At 51.0% G+C, this 23,257-nt stretch overlaps 1 protein-coding gene across 2 annotated transcripts in view; it reads right to left on the bottom strand.

Annotated features, from left to right (window-relative positions):
* Positions 1 to 23,257, bottom strand: part of Inpp5a (inositol polyphosphate-5-phosphatase A) — a 193,654-nt gene that overhangs the window by 164,414 nt on the left and 5,983 nt on the right. The window contains exon 1 of one of the 2 annotated variants that reach the window (XM_070011462.1): positions 16 to 66. The exons of the other annotated variant lie outside the window; for it this stretch is intronic. Within the exon in view, the coding sequence (XP_069867563.1) occupies positions 16 to 51 (36 nt within the window). The 5' untranslated portion in view covers positions 52 to 66. Of the gene's footprint in view, positions 1 to 15; positions 67 to 23,257 lie in introns of those variants that run through there. 2 annotated transcript variants of the gene reach the window in all.

The raw sequence follows: 23,257 nt of genomic DNA, 5'->3' as shown, positions 1-23,257 counted from the left end.
CTCTTTTATCCTCACCTTGGCAAGCTGAACCTGTGTCTCTCGATGAGGCATTCCCTGTACCTACCCACCCAGAACCTGGGTGTGTAGGCACTTGGTCTACAGGGGCGCAGTCCTCTCTCAGGATGACCACTCTCCGTGGCACTCGGTTGGCAGCGGTGCAAGTCTCCCCTCAGTGTCAAGCAGCTTACAGGGAACAGTCTTCACCTGGACAAGCACAGTTCGTGTCTCCTGTGAGGCAGCCTATGACCAGCCCACTGCTCAACTGAAGGAACTGGGCTTCAGGAAAGTGAATGAGCTCCCATGGGTCACACAGCCAGAAAGGTGTCGCTCTGGGATGTGAACCTGCAATCTGGTGTGACCTGGCTGTGCTGTAGCTGGGGAGGAGAGCACAGCCCTCCACAGCATTTTCAAGAATGTTCCATGGCCCTCAGTCCTTCCCAAGCATCTGCTACCTGCTGATCATTCCCTAGAACCCCTCCTACCTCACTCACTTGGCATGTCTTCCTTTCTCCAGAGCCAGGCCTAGTCCCCAGGCCCTCTCAGTAGCCTCTAGCCTACCCTCCTCCTGCTCCACGCACAGCCACAGCAAAGCTTACTGAAGCAATCCACGTAAGTGCGCAACACCAAGGAGGTGAGCCCTTTATATTGTCCCTATAAAACTCACTGTAAGAATTCAGAGCACTCAACAGCCCTGTGTGGGTGAGGGTGGAGCAGGTTTGTACTGCACAGAACTAGATGAAGACCAAATGAGTGAGACCTCTTCCCTAGGTGCAAAGTTGAACAGTGCTTTTATGGGAGCACAACAATGTCCCAATTGTCTCCAAGGTTCAATAACTCCCAACCTTTCAATTTCTTCATTCAATGAAAGTGCAATATTGAGCCTAATTCTAAAGCAAATTTTAAATGAGGCCAAATTATTGACATTTTAGCAAGGACAGCCACAACCAGAATAACCCAAACGTCCCCTGCTGGACTGCCGGAGCACACCCTAACTGGAAGCCGTGAAAGCTCTAGGGACAACAAGGTAGCCCAGCAGATGTGCTGAGACAAAGAGAAGGCTGTGCCCACAGCAGAGATCACTGTGCAACCCCCCGCCCACCCAGCCAAATGAAGCTTGCCTTACATCCCGGCCAAGGCCCCTCATGCCCACCACTGATGCCTCCTGCCCTGGTGTTGGGGGTCTTGCCTCAAATGGCACTTTGTAGTGAGGCCACTTCCCACCCGCCCCTAAGGGGGTCAGGCCCAACGTGACCTCTGCTCCAGCTGTGGCTCACACTTGTCCCACTAACGCTGGGCCACAAAAGGGCAGGAGTCACATGCGTGTCATAGCCCTACCCAGTTTTCCCACTCAGTTCCAGGTGAGGCATTGACCTAGATAAATACGTGACAAGTAAAAACCGTAAATACAAATAGCATGTACTGGTGTGTTCCAGCTGTGCTCCAGGACCACTCAGGAGATTCTTGCCTCCTTCTTGAAAGGCAGTGCCTACGTATCACGTGCCCTATAGGCTCCTAGGGAGGGGCTACCGGCCTGCAGTGACCTCAGCCACAGATCTCTGCAGTGCCACAGCCTAGTGAACACCATGAGCTTTTCTTCCTCTTTCTATCCAGGGTGAGGACCAGGTGGGGAGCCCTCTAGAACCTGCTAACCAAACTCCAGAAAGGAAAACTAGCACACCGGGGCTTTCCAGGATGTGGTGAGCCCCATTCTGAACCTGGCCTTTTCCCCACATAAACAAAACTTCATTCTTTTCTTTCTCTTTAATTCTAGGTCTGAGACAAGTACTTGAACTCAGTGCCTGATGCTTCCACTCACTGGTTAGAGCACTACCAACTGAGCCATGCCTCTAACTCCAAAACCTCATCCCGAACCTGGTCTTTCCCCCACAAATAAAACAGACCTAACCTGACGAGCTGCACTGCAACCATCGACAGAGGCACCAGTTCTGAGACCATGGGTCACTGCTACTCTCTGGCAAGAGGACTGGAAGGCCACAGCTGCCAGAACAGGCCATGTTCAGCAGGGGTGGGCCAGGCCTGGCCTTCAAAGCCGAACAGATCAACCAAACAGAGAAGGCAGAAGTCAGGCTCCACAGAAGGCCACAGCAGCAGTGCATATACCAGTGGGGTTGTGGTGGGTGGGTGGCATGTGCAGGCAGAGATGAATAGGGAAAGCACTTTCTGAAATGGCTGGTGCCTGTGGTCCAGGCCAGGAAAGAAGCCATGCTCTACAAAGCATGAAAGATACAATGTTAACAATGTCTCTGGGCTGGGAAGATGGCTCAGTGGTAGAGCACTTGCCTTGCATGCCTCTGAGGCCCTGGGTTCGATTCCTCAGCACCACATAAGCAAAAAGAAAAAAGCTGAAAGTGGCGCTGTGGCTCAAGTGGTAGAGTGTTAGCCTTGAGCTGAAGAGCTGAGGGACAGCGCCCAGGCCCAGAGTTCAGGCCCCACAACCGGACCCAAAAAAAAAACAATGTCTCCCAGGTGAAAAGCCTTTCGTAAAAAGGCAGCAAAAGTCATCAAGAACAAGGCCTCTGAGAACCCCCTTAACCATAGAGATCTGGATGTTTAGGAGTTTAGCGTATACAAATAGGTAGTCCTGGCAGAAAGGGTATTCTAAGAGCCTCAGCACACCCGGCTGACCAAGTCCATGACTGATTCCTCCTCACTAACATAAACACTGCATACAGAATGTCAAATAAACAGATTCTACAGGCAAAAGAGCCTGGAAATAAACACTCCACAGCCTGCGGCTGGTAGAGAAGGGGGTGCTGCTGGCTTTTCCTCTCTTTGCTTATTTCCAAATGGTTGTGAATGTGGTTAGAGTGGTTTGCTCACTAATTTTATAATCTTTACCAGACTGGCATGGGCCCGCCAGGATGGATCAAGTTCACCCACTTATTCTGATATATGGGGGTTTGTGAAATGCCAGAGGCAACCAGCACCTCAAATAAAACTATCTAAAGCTGTATGGGCTTTCCAGGTGGGCCTTGTATCAGGAAGAAAAGATCAATACCCTTACACAAAAAGAGGTGCCATCCAAATGTGCAGGCCAGCCTCCAGCAACACACAGATATTAGCCTGCTTAGGAAGAATGCACAAACCCCAAGGGCCGGCCAGACAATGAACTGGACCCAGGCCCTGCCAACTCTTAATCGCCAACATCTTGGCCCTACTGAATGTGCTCTTAAGATTCCCAGAAACAAACACTACCCAGGGTGCATGCTCCAGATAGGCTTGTCTGTCACTGCAGATTCACCATCACCTGTTTTCCATGGACACTAAATACCTGAGCAGCTAGAGCATGGTCTTAGAGAGCAGGCTGAGTGCTCCACTGCCATGCGAGAGGCTTCCAGCCTGCCCCACACCAGCCACCTCAGTAAGGCAGCACTGAAGCCACACGGGGGGGTCTGGTGGCCAGGTACACATGTCTGAAAGACAGTGAATATCTTTCTGAAAGGCTTTGTGGGCCCATGGTGTTTCCCCGTCAGTAATCTCCTCCACTCACATCTCCAGTATCCCATCAGAAGTGCCCTCGGCTCCTCTATGCCCGAGGCCACTTCTGGTACACCTGGGCCAGCGCCTGGATGTTTTCCAGTACCGGTCCCTTAGCTAATAGTATCTGAATTCAGGGTGGCAGACAGAATTCAACTCAGTGTGCATGCAGTGAGCTCTATGGACTTTGTTTTGATCAGGAGTGTGGAAAGGTCACTGAAGATTCCGTGAACTTGACCACGAGTTCAGACCTGCCCTCTTCCTCACTCAGCCACCAAAAGGAGAGTCAGAAAGCAGGTCAAAGGGGTATGAAGGCTAGGACAGGTGTCAGGCAGGGTACAACCCCACTCTGTCTCTACTCTACTGGTCATCAGGCAAGGACCCTGAAACCCAGGCCTGGGGTGGGTTCAGTCCTACTGGTTCTGAGTCCTTACCTGGCTTGCCCACCTGTCTAGTCCCTTGTGCTTTTGCTTGTATGAGAGCGTCAACAGAGCACATGCAACCCAAAGACATGAGAACTACATGCCTTTACGTGCAGAGAACTCCTGGAGAAGCCCATACACAGCACACGGTCAGTGTTCCCCGCACAGCGCTCCTCAGTCCGGTCAGCGGTTCTGATTGTGAAGCCCTGCTCACAGAACCACACAGCTGGTGGGGCTGGTCTTAGTGCTCCGACAATGGACTGAGAGAGGCTCTTCCCAGCAGCCACACTTGGGAGCAGTGCCAAGCAGAGTCTAGATCTGTGGCAGGTTGAGTGTGCCCCATCTGACAAGCCCCTTCCCCACCCCACCCTTACCCCCAGCTAGCTGTTGAGGCTCTCTGGCAGGAACTGCCAGTCTTTCTACTTTGATGTACAATATCCCCATTTCTCTTTCCTCCAGCAAAAGATCTCTATGCCCATGGCTTTCCTAGGTGGCAGCTGGTCAGAGGCAGGAAGGGGCTCAGAGGGCTCACAGCCTGGCCACTTCCTATGGAGGCAGAGTTACTCTCCACCGGACTAGACAGGTAGCCAGGTAGAACTTGGATAATGTGGTGACTGTGGCAAGGAAGGCAGTGTCTCTTTGTTATTCCTCAATCCCCACTCACAGACCCACTGTGCAGGTGCTGACCCATGCCTCACAAACCTGCAACACACTGGAGTGCCGTTTGTAGACTCCTCTATTTAGGGTAACAACGTTAAGTTCACTGCTGAGGACTTATGTCTCCTAATGACTAAACACCAGGAATACACAGAAGTCCCACAACTACAGGTCCTCAACTACAGGTGCCTGCTGCTGTCAACACCCAGAGTCATATGGTACCTAAGGCCTCAAGTACAGGTGCCAGCTGCTGTTAACACCAGAGTCACATGGTACCGAGCACCTCAACTACATGTATCTGCTGCCAACACCAGAGTCACACAGGGCCTAGATCCTTAACTACAGGTGTCTACTGCTGTCAACACCAGAGTCACACGGTGCCTAGATCCTCAACTACAGGCGTCTACTACTGTCAACACCAGAGTCACACAGGGCCTAGATCCTCAACTACAGGCGTCTACTGCTGTCAACACCAGAGTCACACAGTGCCTAGGTCCTCAACTACAGGCGTCTGCTGCTGCCAACACCAGAGTCACACAGGGCCTAGATCCTCAACTACAGGTGTCTGCTGCTGTCAACACCAGAGTCACACAGGGCCTAGATCCTCAACTACAGGCGTCTGCTGCTGCCAACACCAGAGTCACACAGGGCCTAGATCCTCAACTACAGGCGTCTACTACTGTCAACACCAGAGTCACACAGGGCCTAGATCCTCAACTACAGGTGTCTACTACTGCCAACACCAGAGTCACACAGGGCCTAGGTCCTCAACTACAGGTGTCTGCTGCTGTCAACACCAGAGTCACACAGGGCCTAGATCCTCAACTACAGGTGTCTACTACTGCCAACACCAGAGTCACACAGGGCCTAGATCCTCAACTACAGGCGTCTACTGCTGTCAACACCAGAGTCACACAGGGCCTAGATCCTCAACTACAGGTGTCTGCTGCCAACACCAGAGTCCCACAGGGCCTAGATCCTCAACTACAGGCGTCTACTGCTGCCAACACCAGAGTCACACAGGGCCTAGATCCTCAACTACAGGTGTCTACTGCTGTCAACACCAGAGTCACACAGGGCCTAGATCCTCAACTACAGGTGTCTGCTGCCAACACCAGAGTCACACAGGGCCTAGATCCTCAACTACAGGCGTCTACTACTGTCAACACCAGAGTCACACAGGGCCTAGATCCTCAACTACAGGTGTCTACTACTGTCAACACCAGAGTCACACAGGGCCTAGATCCTCAACTACAGGCGTCTACTACTGTCAACACCAGAGTCACACAGGGCCTAGATCCTCAACTACAGGCGTCTACTACTGTCAACACCAGAGTCACACAGGGCCTAGATCCTCAACTACAGGTGTCTGCTGCTGTCAACACCAGAGTCACACAGTGCCTAGATCCTCAACTACAGGTGTCTACTGCTGTCAACACCAGAGTCACACGGCCTAGATCCTCAACTACAGGCGTCTACTACTGTCAACACCAGAGTCACACAGGGCCTAGATCCTCAACTACAGGTGTCTACTACTGTCAACACCAGAGTCACACAGGGCCTAGATCCTCAACTACAGGTGTCTACTACTGCCAACACCAGAGTCACACAGAGCCTAGATCCTCAACTACAGGTGCCTGCTGTCAACACCAGAGTCACACAGGGCCTAGATCCTCAACTACAGGCGTCTACTACTGTCAACACCAGAGTCACACGGTGCCTAGATCCTCAACTACAGGTGTCTACTACTGCCAACACCAGAGTCACACAGGGCCTAGATCCTCAACTACAGGTGTCTACTACTGCCAACACCAGAGTCACACAGGGCCTAGGTCCTCAACTACAGGCGTCTACTACTGTCAACACCAGAGTCACACGGTGCCTAGATCCTCAACTACAGGTGTCTACTACTGTCAACACCAGAGTCACACAGGGCCTAGGTCCTCAACTACAGGTGTCTACTACTGTCAACACCAGAGTCACACAGGGCCTAGATCCTCAACTACAGGCGTCTACTACTGCCAACACCAGAGTCACACAGGGCCTAGATCCTCAACTACAGGTGTCTACTACTGCCAACACCAGAGTCACACAGGGCCTAGGTCCTCAACTACAGGTGTCTGCTGCTGTCAACACCAGAGTCACACAGGGCCTAGATCCTCAACTACAGGCGTCTACTACTGTCAACACCAGAGTCACACAGGGCCTAGATCCTCAACTACAGGTGTCTACTACTGTCAACACCAGAGTCACACGGCCTAGATCCTCAACTACAGGCGTCTACTGCTGCCAACACCAGAGTCACACAGGGCCTAGGTCCTCAACTACAGGTGTCTGCTGCTGCCAACACCAGAGTCACACAGGGCCTAGATCCTCAACTACAGGTGTCTACTACTGTCAACACCAGAGTCACACAGGGCCTAGATCCTCAACTACAGGTGTCTACTGCCAACACCAGAGTCACACAGGGCCTAGATCCTCAACTACAGGTGTCTACTACTGTCAACACCAGAGTCACACAGGGCCTAGATCCTCAACTACAGGTGTCTACTGCTGCCAACACCAGAGTCACACAGGGCCTAGATCCTCAACTACAGGCGTCTACTACTGCCAACACCAGAGTCACACAGGGCCTAGATCCTCAACTACAGGCGTCTACTACTGTCAACACCAGAGTCACACGGTGCCTAGATCCTCAACTACAGGTGTCTACTACTGTCAACACCAGAGTCACACGGCCTAGATCCTCAACTACAGGCGTCTACTGCTGCCAACACCAGAGTCACACAGGGCCTAGGTCCTCAACTACAGGTGTCTGCTGCTGCCAACACCAGAGTCACACAGGGCCTAGATCCTCAACTACAGGTGTCTGCTGCTGCCAACACCAGAGTCACACAGGGCCTAGATCCTCAACTACAGGCGTCTACTGCTGCCATACCATTTACTTGGGACTTTTGGTTTAACTGTTGGTACACTGGAGTTCATAGGAAAATGGTAACGCATATTTTTGAACTCAAGAAACATATGAGTTTATAGGATAAGACTAAAAGCAAACACCAAAATGAAGCAATGGTCAAGCTGCCCAATGCCCCTGTGCATTCACAGGTAATGGAGCCAGCATCAGCAGCATCAATAGGGCCACTGGACAGTACCTGAGAATCAGACACAACCAGAGCACCTGTCCTCTTGTCCCACAGTAGGACAACAGAGACTCCGGGAATGTCACCTGAAAGGAGACAGTCCATCTCCACCCGAATGGCAGCTCCCTCCTCCGGCCTGCACTGAAAGTGACTATGGTGCCACAGGTGTGCTACCGGGCAAGCCTAAGAGAGCTGTCTGGGCTGTGAACACCCAGAGCCCAGAAAATGTGTGGTCAGCTGCAGGGAGTGTGTGCAAGGAGATCCTGCCAGCTTCACAGGGCAAACCAGCCAAACAAAATTCTGTCATTGTTTAACCAAAAGGAATCAACAATCTAAGAGAAATAAACCACAGCAACTACAGGAACCTAACACTATTTACTGTATGGTTAGAATCAAGCAGTTGTTTCCCAACACCCATAACTATAAGAATTTCCAAAGGAGACTACAACAGCCCTGTCACCACAGTCTATATTTACTGCCTTGCTCTTTGCAGACAGAGGCAGTGAATTTGTTCTCAACAATAAAATTTCAGTCCTTATTAACTAAGTTTCAATTGTCCCCTAAAATTCCTAATGGTTTACTTGAAGTGGAAACGACACTTAATGAAAGACAGGTTTTCAACTTATTAACCCCTCCCCTCCAGACAGGTCTAAACACACAAGTCCACAGTTCTCTGGAAGGCTGTGGTGAGGGTGTCCTGCAAACCCTCATCACCTCTGAGCCATCCACTAGAGACCACAAGGAGGGCAAGGCGGTCACTTGAGGAGTGCTGCAGAGCATTTAGGTTTGAAATGAAAACAAATGAGCTGTGCACCCCAGTTCTGTGAAATGCCAGCAGTGTATCACCCTCTCAACTAAGCACCAGAGTTATGCGCAGTGAAGACAGCTGGCTACCTTCACAGCAATCCCAGTGGGTCTCGTTAGGTTCCTCAGGAAACAGGGAAAGGGGGAGCCGCCCAGATAGGGGGACTGCAGTGAAACTCGGTGAACATGTGCTGTGTGGACCAGCTTCCCCAGATGCAGCAGCCACCTTGACATACCACTTCCAACCCTCCAGAGACCAGGGGCAGCAGCCTCTTTCAGGATCAGCCTCTCAGGCGTCTCTACACGTTTCCTCTCTCGGCTCCCCTCCCATTCGGGGCTGCTTTCTTATTTTCCAGCTAACTTTTCAGCCACTAATCACAGTTTAGTCAGATAAATATATATATAAATATGTGTGTGTGTATATATATACATATATGTATGTTATATAAAACTATATGTTATATAAAACTAGTCAAGCACTTTCTCAGGTCAGATAATTGATTATGACCTGGAGACTGACTGACAAAGCTGGCTTAGGGGAGCGCCGGGAAGGCTCCGTGAAGGACACCAGCCACTGTGGAAGACCCAACGCCACCAGCACAAGCCAGTGCCTCCGTTCCTCACAGAGATGACTCAGAGCACTCAATACTCACAGCATCTTCTCCAGACCAATACAGGATCATGGACATGCCACATTCTCCCAGGGTGGGTGGCTTCCCAAAACCTCACCACCGTCTCTCACTAAAGATAAGGACCACACTAACAGAAGAGCCTCCCATTTCCCCCAAACAGGCTGAGATGATGGCAAGTAACAAGAAAAAACATCCTGAAGCATCAAGTTGAGGGTTCAAGGGCAGCCTTGCTGGGAGGCGGCTGACCCGCACCTAGAGAGCTGCATACGCATCAACACAGAGTGGCCCAGCTGAGCAGACTTACAGCGCCGCGCACAGGGGCCTCTCCACAGCCCTGTGGCTAACAAGCAGTTCTCAGGCCCAGCCTTCCGGCCCAAAGGTAAACAGGCTGATCTCAGCTGCCAGGGATCAGTACAGAGGACACAGAGCCAGGAGAACTTAGCCACTGCTTCCCTTTCTTTCTTTTCTCTAGCTTAATTTTCCCATTCACACCACAGCTTCAGTAGCAATCCTGAAGGAAAAAAGGACTCCTTTTGATTATAAAGTTACTCCGTATAGCAACCAGTAATTATAATCCTTTCAAATATACAGATATTTTGTTACTTCTCTACCCTGTACATATTCTACATTTACTTAGTACCATACAAAACATTTCCATTTTTTTTTCAAAATTCATGACTACAAATGTGCTTAGGTTTAATTTCCTTAGTTTAAACACACAGTGAGACACTGTATATTATTATGGAAAAGATAAGAGATGTCCTTGCGCCCACAGGACTTCCCTGGGGCGGCCCAGGCCTGCAACAAGGCCAGGACCTGACCTGACCTGACCGGTGCTAAGAAGGGTGTGAGGTACTGGACGGACATCAGATGTGGCTGCCCGTGGGACCAGAATCTGAACAAAATGTCGTCTTCCTCCCATCTTGTCTGATTCCCAAATCCAGACCACTGTCATCACACTGGTCTATCTTTCACCCTACAATGGGAGTCTGGTAAATATTTTAGATAGAGGAAATGCACTGCACAGAAAAGAAGGGCCAGAAACCCTATGATGCCAGTTACTTGGGAGGGGGATATAGGAGGACCACAGATTGAGACCAAACCCTAGACAAGAAGTTAGGGGAGGAGGGGCAGAATGAGAAGAAAACAGGTGATAAGATCAAAACAGACTGTCACAAAGAAAACAGACTCTCACCCCACAGCCCAGCACAGCTGGGTCAAGCCTAGAGGACAAGGACAATGGAGATGATAAGAGAACCAGGACCAGGAGGAGGAAGACCAGAGGGTAAGGAGTCTTCATCATGTGCTCCTCCCTCCACCCACAGGGACAGGGACAGGGCTTCAACGTGGAGGCCCAGAGCAACAAGACTATGCTTAGAGCAGGTGTGCCCTGCTGTCCATGCCCAGACACCCAAAGGACCCAGCCATCTACTCCAAACCTTCCTGTCCTGCTGCCCTTCCTCCTCCCTCTTTCCATGCTAAATAAACCCAAGCCACCCTACACTCTACATGTCCACTCACCTGCAGCCTGCATGTCTCCTTCCCAGTCCCTCTGCCTGCCAGGGTGAGTGGGATCACCCCTCTTCTGCTCCTCTGGCTCTAGCTGAAGAATTTCCTCTATGGACCTGAGAGCTGACTATGAACCTGAGAGCCGATCATGGACCTGAGAGCCGACCATGAATCTCAGAGCTGACCACAGGCCTGAGACTGTCCATAAACCTGACCATCTCCTCCTAGGACCTAGCCCTCAAGTACTCACCAGCTGACTCTCACGCTTTCTACCAGTCCCTCACGCCATGTCAACTTAGCAAGGCTGGGGACTGTTCAGATCACTGTTTGGATGGGGCCCAGGTCAGAAACAACCTGTTACCAGATATGATATCCTGTGAAAACCACAGGCTGCCCTGCTCTCTGCCAGCACTCTCTACCCACTTTCAGCTCCTTCTCCCATGCTCTGTCTCAAAGACACACACCAGATCACCTTATGGAGCCAGACCACAGATCTGAGGGCTGGCCACAGAGCTGAAAGATGACTACCTGCCTAACAACTGACCATGGACACGAGAGCTGACCACAGACCTGAAAGCTGACTATGGGCCTGAGAGCTATCAACCTAAGAGCTGACCACAGATCTGAGAGCTGACCACGGACCTGAGAGCTAGGAACCTAAGAGCTGACTATAGACATGAGAACTGACCATGGACCTGAGAGCTGACCATGGACCTGAGAGCTGACCATGGACCTGAGAGCTGACCACAGACCTGAGAGCTGACCACAGACCTGAGAGCTGACCACAGATCTGAGAGCTGACCACGGACCTGAGAGCTGACCATGACCTAGAGCTGACCACAGACCTTAGAGCTGACCACAGATCTGAGAGCTGACCACGGACCTGAGAACTGATCATGGACCTGAGAGCTGACCATGGGCCTGAGAGCTATGAACCTAAGAGCTGACTATAGACATGAGAACTGACCATGGACCTGAGAACTGACCATGGACCTGAGAGCTGACCATGGACCTGAGAGCTGACCACAGACCTGAGAGCTGACCACAGATCTGAGAGCTGACCACAGATCTGAGAGCTGACCACGGACCTGAGAGCTGACCACGGACCTGAGAGCTGACCACGGACCTGAGAGCTGACCATGACCTAGAGCTGACCACAGACCTTAGAGATGACCACAGATATGAGAGCTGACCATGACCTGAGAGCTGACCACAGAACTAAGAGCTGACCACAGATCTGAGAGCTGACCACGGACCTGAGAACTGATCATGGACCTGAGAGCTGACCATGGGCCTGAGAGCTATGAACCTAAGAGCTGACTATAGACATGAGAACTGACCATGGACCTGAGAACTGACCATGGACCTGAGAGCTGACCATGGACCTGAGAGCTGACCATGGACCTGAGAACGGACCACAGATCTGAGAGCTGACCACGGACCTGAGAGCTGACCATGGGCCTGAGAGATGACCATAGACCCGAGAGCTGACCACAGAACTGAGAGCTGACCACATATCTGAGAGTTGACATGGACCTGAGACCTGACCACAGACCTGAGAGCTGACCACAGATGTGAGAGCTGACATGGGCCTGAGAGCTGACCATGGGACTGAGAGCTGACCATGACCTGAGAGCTGACCACATATCTGAGAGCTGACATGGACCTGAGAGCTGACCACAGATGTGAGAGTTGACATGGGCCTGAGAGCTATGAACCTAAGAGCTGACCATAGACATGAGAGCTGACCATGGGCCTGAGAGCTGACCATGGGCCTGAGAGCTGACCATGGGCCTGAGAGCTGACCATGGGCCTGAGAGCGGACCACAGATCTAATAGCTGTCCACAGATCTGAGAGCTGTCCACAGATCTGAGAGCTGACCACAGGCCTGAGAGCTGACCACAGGCCTGAGAGCTGACCATGGGCCTGAGAGCTGACCATAGACATGAGACCTGACCTTAGACCTGAGAGCTAACCACAGATCTGAGAGATGACCACAGATCTGAGATGACCACAGACATGAGAGATGACCACAGATCTGAGAGCTGACCATGACCTGAGAGCTGACCTGAGAGCTGACCACAGACCTGAGAGATGACCACAGATATGAGAGCTGACCATGACCTGAGAGCTGACCACAGACCTGAGAGCTGACCACAGACCTGAGAGCTGACCACAGACATGAGAGCTGACCATGGACCTGAGAGCTGACCATGGACCTGAGAGCTGAACACAGACATGAGAGCTGAACACAGATATGAGAGCTGACATGGACCTGAGAGCTGACCATGACCTGAGAGCTTACCATGGACCTGAGAGCTGACCATGACCTGAGAGCTTACCATGGACCTGAGAGCTGAACACAGACATGAGAGCTGAACACAGATATGAGAGCTGACATGGACCTGAGAGCTGACCATGGACCTGAGAGCTTACCATGGACCTGAGAGCTGACCATGACCTGAGAGCTTACCATGGACCTGAGAGATGACCATGGATGGACCTGAGAGCTGACCATGGGACTGAGAGCTGACCATGCATGGACCTCAGAGCTGACCATGGACCTGAGAGATGACTGCAGACCCTAGAGATGACCACAGTCCTGAGAGCTGACCACAGAACTTAGAGCTGACCATTGACCTGAGAGATGACCATGGATGGACCTGAGAGATGACCATGGTCCTAAGAGCTGACCATGGACTTGAGAGATGACCATGAATTGACCTGAGAGCTGACCATGGGCCTGAGAGATGACCGCAGACACTAGAGATGACCACAGACCTGAGAGCTGACCACAGAACTTAGAGCTGACCATGGACCTGAGAGATGACCATGGACCTGAGAGCTGACCACGGTCCTGATAGCTGACCACAGACATGAGAGATGAACATAGATAGGCCTGAGAGCTGACCACAGTCCTGAGAGATGACCATGGACCTGAGAGCTGACCATGGTCCTGAGGGATGACCACAGACATGAGAGATGACTGCAGACCCTAGAGATGACCACAGACCGGATAGCTGACCACAGACATGAGAGATGACCAGAGACCTGAGAGATGATCACAGACCTGAGAGATGACCACAGACCCTAGAGATGACCACAGGCCTAAGAAATGACCACACACACAAGAGTATGATTCACATGCTCTCATCTTCCTGACATTACATCTCACCTCTCTCTGGCTCAACAATCAAAGCTCCAAGCCTCAAAATACCAGGCAACTCCCTCCAGGTCTGGTCAAGAGTCCAAACTGTCCTCACAGGACTAGCAGGATACCAGCCCAGCAACATCTCTGGTCAAAGTGTAAGGAAAGAAAAGCCCTGATTTGCAACATACTACAAAGACAGCATCTCCATCCCTTGGGGCCTTTCCCCGCGCCCCTCCTGTAACAGGAGCCAATGCCTTTTCCAGCAAGCCATGGGACGCAGGGGGGTCTGTGAGAGGCAGGCCAGTCCCTGGGGGACAGGCTCAAGAAGAGGCAGGGAGGCCACCTGGGCCTGGATGAGGCAGTAGTGTTAGCAGGGGCCATGCACTTCCTCAGCTCCAGGGACAAGCCAGAATCAAATCCAACAGTGCGTCCTGGAAGACAGACCACGCTGCCTCCTACTACTGAGCGTTGGTCTGCAGACAGTGAACAGCACAGCGTCTCCTGGCTCCTGGCTCTGAGTTCACAACAGCAGGACATGCACCACCCCCAGAAGGGAGGCCAGGTGCTGTCCAATTTCCCCTTGTTCCAGCCCATAACCCACACAGCCACGCAAGGGAAGCAGCTACACTGGGCTCTGCCTGGCAATGGGGCACATGCACATGAGGTCCGAGCTTCCCTCTACCTCACTGGGCCACCAAGCCTGGCTTGAGAGTTCTGCTTAAACTACTGGATGGTAAGCAATAATACGCCGGCCATTGTCTTCCAGCTAAAACATGCACTCGAAGAGCTGGCTATACCCAACTGTTCTCCCACCCCCGGAAAGCAGGACAGCAGGGGTAATTCACACCTCAAAGACAGCGTCCATGGCCAGGGCTCCCCCACAGAATTGGCTCATAGTTCTATTGGGGTGGAGTGAAAAGCCCCGGGGGACCACTGACCACTCCAACATCCTACACAAAGACAATGCACTCACCACCGGAGACAGACACTTTTTCTAAATGTTCTTCAGGTAACTGGCAGGCCTGACAGCATAGACGGGCCCAGCCTTGCTGAACAGGCTGAAACTAGCAGAGAGGAGATCACCATTCCTGCAAGGGAGGCCCTAAGTGCCCTGCAGGCAGTGGCAGCTCTTCTAGGCTGGGTAAGGCCACCCAGAAGGAACTCAGACTGACCAAGCTTTGGCCTTGAGCTTCAGGGCCTTCTAGTAACTGCACCAGCAACAACAGGAAAACACAAACAAGTCTATATCAGTACAACACTGGGAACAGGAAAGAAGTTGGGGACATTGTGAGATCACTACCAATGCTGAACTCACCACTGAGTTCAAGTGAATCTCCTGCTCAAAGCCAGCTAAGACTCACCTACTGAGGCAGTGAATGCAGGCAAAGACACAGCTCCCTCTAGTCCCAACAGGGCTCTTGATAAGTCAGTGTCCACCTGCACTAAGGATCAGGGCTGACAGCTAGGTCATCTTCAGGAATGGAGAGGTAGGAGAACCACAGCCCACGCACACCATGCATGTTGACCTGGTCTCTGCTTTCCATACCCACAGAGAACATGGGCAAAACAGACACTGTTGGGAACTGTAGGCCTTCAGGGGGCAACCTGGCAAGATGCTGATAAATGGAAAGCACAGTCCTCCTGGAAACTAGTCCAAGTGGTACTTTCTTCCCAAGTTCAATGGCAGTGGTCAACAAGAGAAATCTCTGATGTGTGGCAAATCAATGGCAGGGACGCAGGCAAGGGGGAGGGCATTCTTTCACACTCTCGGGACGTGCCAGTAGAGCAGGACACTGTATCATTGAAAGTATTCTGCTGAAGACTGACTAGAGACTGCTTAGCACCTATTAATAAGTCAGTAAATCTCCAGTGAGTGCTCTCCTTGATAGGTGCAAGTTCACAGAGGAAAAGGCATGTGGGAAAGTTAACCCATGGCTAGGATGGCCACAGAGGATGAGCCACATAAGCCTGTGCAGTGCATGGTCACTAGGGCAGTGTCCAAGAGCCACAAGAAAAACTGAGGTGTAGACAAAGAAATGAAATCCTCTACCAGAGCTATGGCAGCAATGATCGGAACTTTTAAGAAGGGTTCCCAAGTGACTTAATTCTAAACATAACCAACACAAAGAACAGGAAAACAGTAACCAAAAAAAAAAAAAAATCAATGAAACTAAAGCTGATTCTCTGCAAAGATCAAAACAATTGACCTGTAATTTGACTGACAGAGAAAACCAGAAGACAAATTTCTAAACTCCGGGATGGGAGAGGATATTATCTCCAACTGCAGAGAAGTGAAAAGGCCACACTCACACAGGGTACTGTAAGCAACCATGTGCCAACCAATGCCACAATTAGTGACACAAGGGTTCCTGAAAGATAAAAACTACCAAGGCAGACTCAGAAGAAAAAAATAATCACAAGCACAAACACTAGGAATGAATTTAATAGAAATTTAAAACTTACTAAAAATCACAAAACATCAGTGAAAGAAAATAAAGAGAACCTGGCAGCACAACCTAATAGAATGGAGTACCTGCTTAGGAAGCCCTACGCCCTAAGTTGAAACCCCAGTATGAAAGCCTTACTACAAAGTTACAGTAATCAAGACCGCAAGGTACTGGCAAAAGGACATTTAGACCAATGAAACAGAATTAACAGTCCAGAAATAAATGTACCTATTTCTGGTCAATTAATTTTCAACAAGAGTGGCAAGACAACCCACTGGAGAATAATAGTCTTTTCAACAAATGGCCCTGGGATAGCTGGATAGCCATGTGCAAAAGAAAGATGTAAGACCCATACCTTACACCATACATAAAAATTAACTCCTACTGGGTACTGGTGGCTCATTTCTGTAATCCTACCTACTCGGGAGACTAAAATCTGAAGATGGGGGCTCGAAGTCAGCCCCAAGAGACAAAGTTTATCTCCAAATAACTAGCAAAAGCCAGAAATAGAAGTGTGACTCAAATGGTAGAGCAGTAGCCTTGAATTTGAAAAAGCTAAAGGAAGCTTCAGTACTGGAACAAAAAACAAGAACAACAACAAAGAACTTCCAAGGAGAATGAGGGAAGGGGTGACACTGTCCAACATGAAACATATTCTTTATCTGACTGATGTAACTGTAACCCCTTTGTATAACACCTTTATAGTAACTATTTTTATTTTTTTAATGTCCAAGTACATTAAAGACTGAGATACAAACATGAAAATGGTAAGTCCCAGAAGAAAACACGGTTATGTTTCTTGGATGACACCCAAAGCACAAGAAACCAAAGGAAAAACAGACAGACGTATCTAACAATTATGCTTCAATGAATACTGTCGCCATTCATAAGGTAAAGGAAAGACTTGGAAAAATTACAATAAGTGAAGTAAGCCAGACCCAGAGAAACACAAAGTTGCATAGTTTCCCTCATTTACAGTACCTAGAATGTGCCTATAAATCTATTAAGTAAACACACAGGGTGGTATGCAAGCCGTTACAAATGAATTAACTGAAGTACAATAGACTCTATGGAGAACTCAAATAGTATAATTCTTTAGAAAGACTAAATCAAAGACCAACAAAATAAGCACCAGGAAATGTGTACTCACAAGAGGAGATGAATGAGGGGGAAAGGGGAAAGGAGTAGACAAATGAAGAATGCAGTCTAGAATTCATTGTACATATCACAAAATAAACAAAGGAAGGGGTGGGTCAAAAGGGAGTAAAATTGTCAAAGGGTTACACAGATCAGGGTGTGTTGCATTCATAAACTGCTTAATTAAATGGCAAAAAATCAATACATATCATAAAAAATTAAAAACAGGGAGGGAAGGGGTAGGTAGGGAGCTGGGTGAGAAGGCTGAAAGGGGTGACACTGATGAAGAGGCACCATATTCATAAACTGCTCTGTCAAATGGCAGCTCCTTTCTACAACTACTTAAAGGTGATAAAAAGTGCTTTTAAAAGAAATTAACACTGCACAGAGTATTTGCAAATCATGTCAGGTAAGAATGCAGTAGCACCCACAATACGAGAAGAATTCTTATAACTCAACAATAGAAAACAAAATGTGTCATCACTTTGAATCTTCAAAGAAAACAAATACCCAATAAGCACCTGAAAAACTACTCCTCCTCATGAAGGAAGTACACGCATGCCCCCATACCCCCCACCCGGTCCCCTCACCCTCCTTCCCTCCTGAGAACTCTAAGCATTCCCTGAGCTCCACACGTAGATGCCCACCTGGAGCAAGGACCTGGGGAAAAGCATGGCGCATGAGGTAGTCACTCCCCAGTCCAAAAGACAGGAGCCAGGCTCCCCTAGCCTTCCCAGCAGACACCCATGAGGCCTCTGTGAAGGCCTGTCCTGGCCCTGGTGACTCCCAGTGAACATGGAGCCAAGGCTGCAAGAGACACTGTCCTCACAAGGGAGCCTTCTGGCCCTCAGCCCTCCCCTGCCCCTGAGAGACGGAGGAGCCCCCTTGGCACGAGGGCCTTGGCACACTGACGTGAGGGGATACTGAGGCTCCTCCACAGAAGGCCCCTGATGCCATGAGAAGGTCCCAACCCACGTGTGCCACCAAGGTGCTGCTCTGTTTCCTTGCTAGCCAGTTGCCATGGTTCCCCCCTGCCCCCCAACACTAGCCCCGGACAGTTCACACAGTAGGCACTGGCTGCGGCAGTGAGGGCAGTGAGGTCGTCAGAGCAAAACAGGAAATGATGACAGACCTGACACACTCTCCATGATAGAGCAAAACGAGACGTCCCCACAGACCCGCACCCTACTGGGACACTGGCTATTCTGAACAGAGTAAGCCCCTCTGAAAGTAGCCCCAAACGACCCTAAGTCACACACAGCTACGCTGAACCAGCAAGTGCCCACTGCAGCACGCTGGCAGAGCTCTGCGGCCCGACACCCACACAACCCCCGGCTCTGCAGGCGCTGGCACGGGGGGGGGGGGGGGAGGGAGGCCTTTCCCTCCTGTACACACTCCTGGGCGCCTCTCAGCGCCACACGCGTGCGTGTGTGCGTTATATGGGGGCCAGAGGCGGGCAGCCCGAGACACGCGCCGCCACCCCACCCCACCCTCACACCTCACAGAGCCAGCCAACCGTTAGGGAAAGGCAGGCAGCGGCAGGTACTTCCCGTGAGGGAGTGGGCTCCCGCTCCTTCCCAGGCCCGGGCGAGAGGGTGGCCAGTTGAGCCACTGGAAAATGGCCCGAGACCCCTGTCCTGGTGGTCGTCTTTCAGCCAGCAGGCCCAGACCAGGACAAGCCAAAGGCCTACGGAGGAGGCCCAGGCCCTCCCTCTAGGGCCAGGTATTTCCCCTGCTCTGTGGACACAGCTGCCGACCCAGAACCAGCTCGGTGGCACTCCCCCCTTCCACAGGCGCCCCCACTGACACGCTGCAGCTCCCACAGACAGCACAGTGACGGTCCACAGAGCCAGAGCCACAAGGTTCTTCCCAGGCTTGCACATGGGTGTACACACACATGCGCCCACACCCCCAGGAGAGCCGGAGTCAGGAGACAGGGACACCGGCCAAGCCCGGTGCGACAAGGGTTGCACCAGACAGAGAACCTCTTGGCCCTCAGCTGTGCCACATCCCCTCACCTCTGCAGGAGGCTTGCAGTCCAGTTCTCAGCAGGCCTTTCCATACACTAACGAGGAATGGCTGCTCAGGTGCTTGAGTGTACATTAATTACTGTGGAAGCTGACCCTGCGTACCCTAATGTGCGTTACTAGGGCTGGTCCTGCGTGCCCGAATGTGCGTTACTAGGGCTGGTCCTGCGTACCCTAATGTGTGTTACTAGGGCTGGTCCTGTGTACCCTAATGTGTGTTACTAGGGCTGGTCCTGCGTACCCTAATGCGCATTACTAGGGGCTGGTCCTGCGTACCCCCCTAGTTAGTGGGGGCTAATTCTGTGTGCCCTTTGCATGTTACTATCAGAGGCTGATACATTGTCTTCCAATTTCTGTTAATAAATTAAACTGTCCTCACTAACTCCTAATGTATGTTACTAACTCAAGGGTAACCTCAAGTATTCTACAGCACTGTGTATCACTCTAGACTTACTCCCTACCATAACCTGTGTTAATAACTTGGGCCTGACTGACGCTGTGGTCCTTGTGACTGGGTTATCACATCCATCCTATGAAAGAGACACACAATCTCACCCTTCACACAACTCATGCAGAGCCAAGCATCTCCTATAGGGTCCTAGAATAACCCAGAAGCTCCCCCCTTCCTTGGTCTTCCAGCTGTTACTCCAGAATACACACCAATTCTTGCTCCTACTTCATCTCCCTAACCGTGCTCAAGGATGACACCTGCTGTCTGCCCAAGCAGATGGGGCCAGCAGGGTCCCTGCTGGGGTGCGGGGTAGGGGGGGTGGGGATAAGAAGGACATCAGCTGTGAAGACACAGCCAGTTTTCCAAAATCCATTACCAACATGGCAAAGGAACAAACCTGAGGGTTATATGTTATCTAGAATCAGAAGGCAGACACACACTAAACCACAAGGAAATGCAGATGCACCCCAGCACGCCCCCCCATCATCAAATAAGACCCTGACAGGGGCTTGTGCAGCACAGAGGAGCTGAACCCCACTGGCTACTGGAAGAATAAGAAAGAATGTAAGGCCTGTGGAACACACTAGTCAGTTCTCAGAAAGAAAAAAAAAAAAAAAAGCAGCTATACACTGATCACACGATCAGCCCTGAAAAGTGAGCACTAGCATCAACACATTCACATCGCACATTCCCAAAACTCCCGAAAGCCGAGCTACTGGAAGATGGCACATCCACAGGCCAGGCAGGCACACAGGAAAGCACGGATGAGCCTCAAGACACACATACAAAACCACACAGCACAGGAGTCGGTGACACAAAATCTTCAGCAAGGGCAGAATCTGACAGGAGTGGGGCCGGGGCAGGGGGCTACAAGAACTAAGTGGAAAGCCGGGCGTAAGTGGAAAGCCGGGCGCTGGTGGCTCACGCCTATAACCCTAGCTACTCAGGAGGCTGAGATCTGAGGATCGCAGTTCAAAGCCAGCCCGGGCAAGAAAGTCCGTAAAACTCTTATCTCCAATAAACCACCAGAAAAACGGAAGTGGCGCTGTAGCTCAAGTGATAGAGCGCTAGCCTTGAGCTGAAGAGCTGAGGGACAGCGCCCAGGCCCAAAGTTCAAGCTCCACGACCGACAAAAAAAAAAAAGAACTAAGTGGAAAGCATCACAAACATGCACAACTGTAATATTTTCTAAAAACCATCAAACTATATAGCTACATGGGTGAAATGCACAGTGTTCACACTATACCTCAATGAAACTGTTAAAAGTGAAAAGAAAAAAAACAATCTATAGTCAAGGAACCCAAAGGTCTTTATACTGCCCACCAAGTGTCCATCTAACACACTTCCCCTTAGGTGTGAGCTAGCTGTAAGCACAGCCAACACCAATGTTCTCTAGCAAGGGCAATTTACCTCTTGTGTCTGGCTAACTTGAACACCAGTACCAGCTCCTACTTCATCCTGACAGAAGTGACGGGAGCAGGTAGGAACACTGCCAGGACTGCTCCATCCCCACTGTGTACCACTCAAGTAGAGCCCCAAAGAAGGACACGCTGCCTCTCCCCACTCCCATGTGCTGTCAAAGGCCAACACACCTGTATTGTAGTAAGACATCACAAAACAGCCTGAAATTGCTTCCCAGTGGTAAGGCAATGATGGCTGCAGCACGGTGTCCTGAGAGAAACAGGGCCTGGCCCCGGATGGATGGGTGAACACGGCTGCCTAGGCAAGTGATCTGGAAGAGTCCAGAGCACACAGACATGGAAATCAGGTGTGTCCAGGCACAGGCACTGGGAAGGGATGAGGGATCAGAAAGAACAGGCTATCAAGCTTCCTCAGAGCCCTGTGCACAGTGGGTAAGGCGGCAAGCTGGCCACACTGCAGGGGATGAGGCTCCTCTGGGAGCGGTGCCAGGCTGCACGGAAGGCCATGACCATTAGCAACATGCGTTCAGCCTCACTGAACAGCTGGCTAGCCGTCCAAGCTGCTAGTGTGCTGCTCTGCTCCTTGGAGATGGAGTGAAGGCAAGCGGCTGCCCCAGAAGGCCCACAGCCAAGCTCCCTGCTTGGGAATAAAAGGATGGGACAGGCTCTTGGGGAACACACCAGACTGAGTACACTCATACTTCTCAGCTGCTGGCAGCACAGACTAAAAGCGCGGTGACATCCATTACCTTCTTCTCTATCCTTTTTTTTTTTTTTTTTTTTGGTTGGTCATGGGGCTTGAACTCTGGGTCTGGGCGCTGTCCCTCAGCTCTTCGGCTCAAGGCTAGCACTCTACCACTTGAGCCACAGCACCATTTCTGGTTTCCTGAGTTGTTTATTAGAGATAAGAGTCTCACAGACTTTCCTGCCTGGGCTGGCTTTGAACTGTAATGCTCAGATCTCAGCCTCCTGAGTAGCTAGGATTACAGGCATGAGGTACTGGCACCCAGCTCTCTATGCTTTTTATCATGCCAGTCCTGGGGCTTAAACTCAGGGGTTGGGTGCTGTCCCTGAGCATTTTTTGCTTATGGCTAATGTACTAGAACTTGAGCTACAGCTCCCTTCCAGCTTTTTGGTGATTAATTGGAAAAAAAGTCTAACAGACTTCCCTGGCCAGCCAGGCTGGCTTCGAACCATCATCCTCAAATTACAGGCATGTGTAACCAGGGCCCGGCTTCCTTAACCAGCTTTTCAGGTATGATTTCTACTTACTGACATACCAACAGGCTGAGCTCGGTCCAAGGTCACATGTGTGGTAAGTGGCAGAGCAGACACCAGGATCCGCACAGACCTGAAGTGGAGGCCCCTGGCCTCCACTGAGCCACAGCTACATTTTTAGTTTCTGAATCTCCACTGGCTCCTAGAACAGGGAAGAACCATGCAGAGGGCCTGGGGAGGTATGCACATGAGGGACCAAGGCTGAGCCACATGATAGAGCCTTGAAACCAAAGCCAAGTCCAAATTCTGCCCAGGTCTGGCTGTAGAGTTAGAACCAAGTCCGCCTACTCAAGCAGTACCTGACCCCGTGGGAGTGAAACAGTGGTGCTCCCAGGACCACATCCAAGGCCCAGACAGGAAGACAAGAAAACCAGCCAGAAACCTGAGAAGAAAAGGCAGGCTGAGTGACAGCTAGAAGGTCCAGCCCACGTGAGGCCAGCCAGCCACACCAAGGGAACCGAGGCCTGGTATGAAGACACCGAGGGAGAGAGGCAGCATGAAGACCAGGGGCAGAGAGCACAGACTCCTCATGGAGACCAGGGTCGGAGTGCACAGACTCCTTGTGTAGACAGGGTCTGGGTGTGGATGGAGAAGGGGAAAACTCAGCAAGGAAACAGGGTCAGGGTGCAAATGGACAAGAGAAGGCTACATGCCGAGTGCTGCCCACACAGTTTCTTCCCTA

Source organism: Dipodomys merriami, unplaced genomic scaffold (genome assembly GCF_024711535.1).
Source record: "Dipodomys merriami isolate MVZ:Mamm:240054 unplaced genomic scaffold, mDipMer1.0.p SCAF_82, whole genome shotgun sequence".
NCBI lineage: Eukaryota > Metazoa > Chordata > Mammalia > Rodentia > Heteromyidae > Dipodomys > Dipodomys merriami.
The sequence above is the reverse complement of the archived record's forward strand: the minus strand, read 5'-3'. Positions and strand labels throughout refer to the sequence as shown.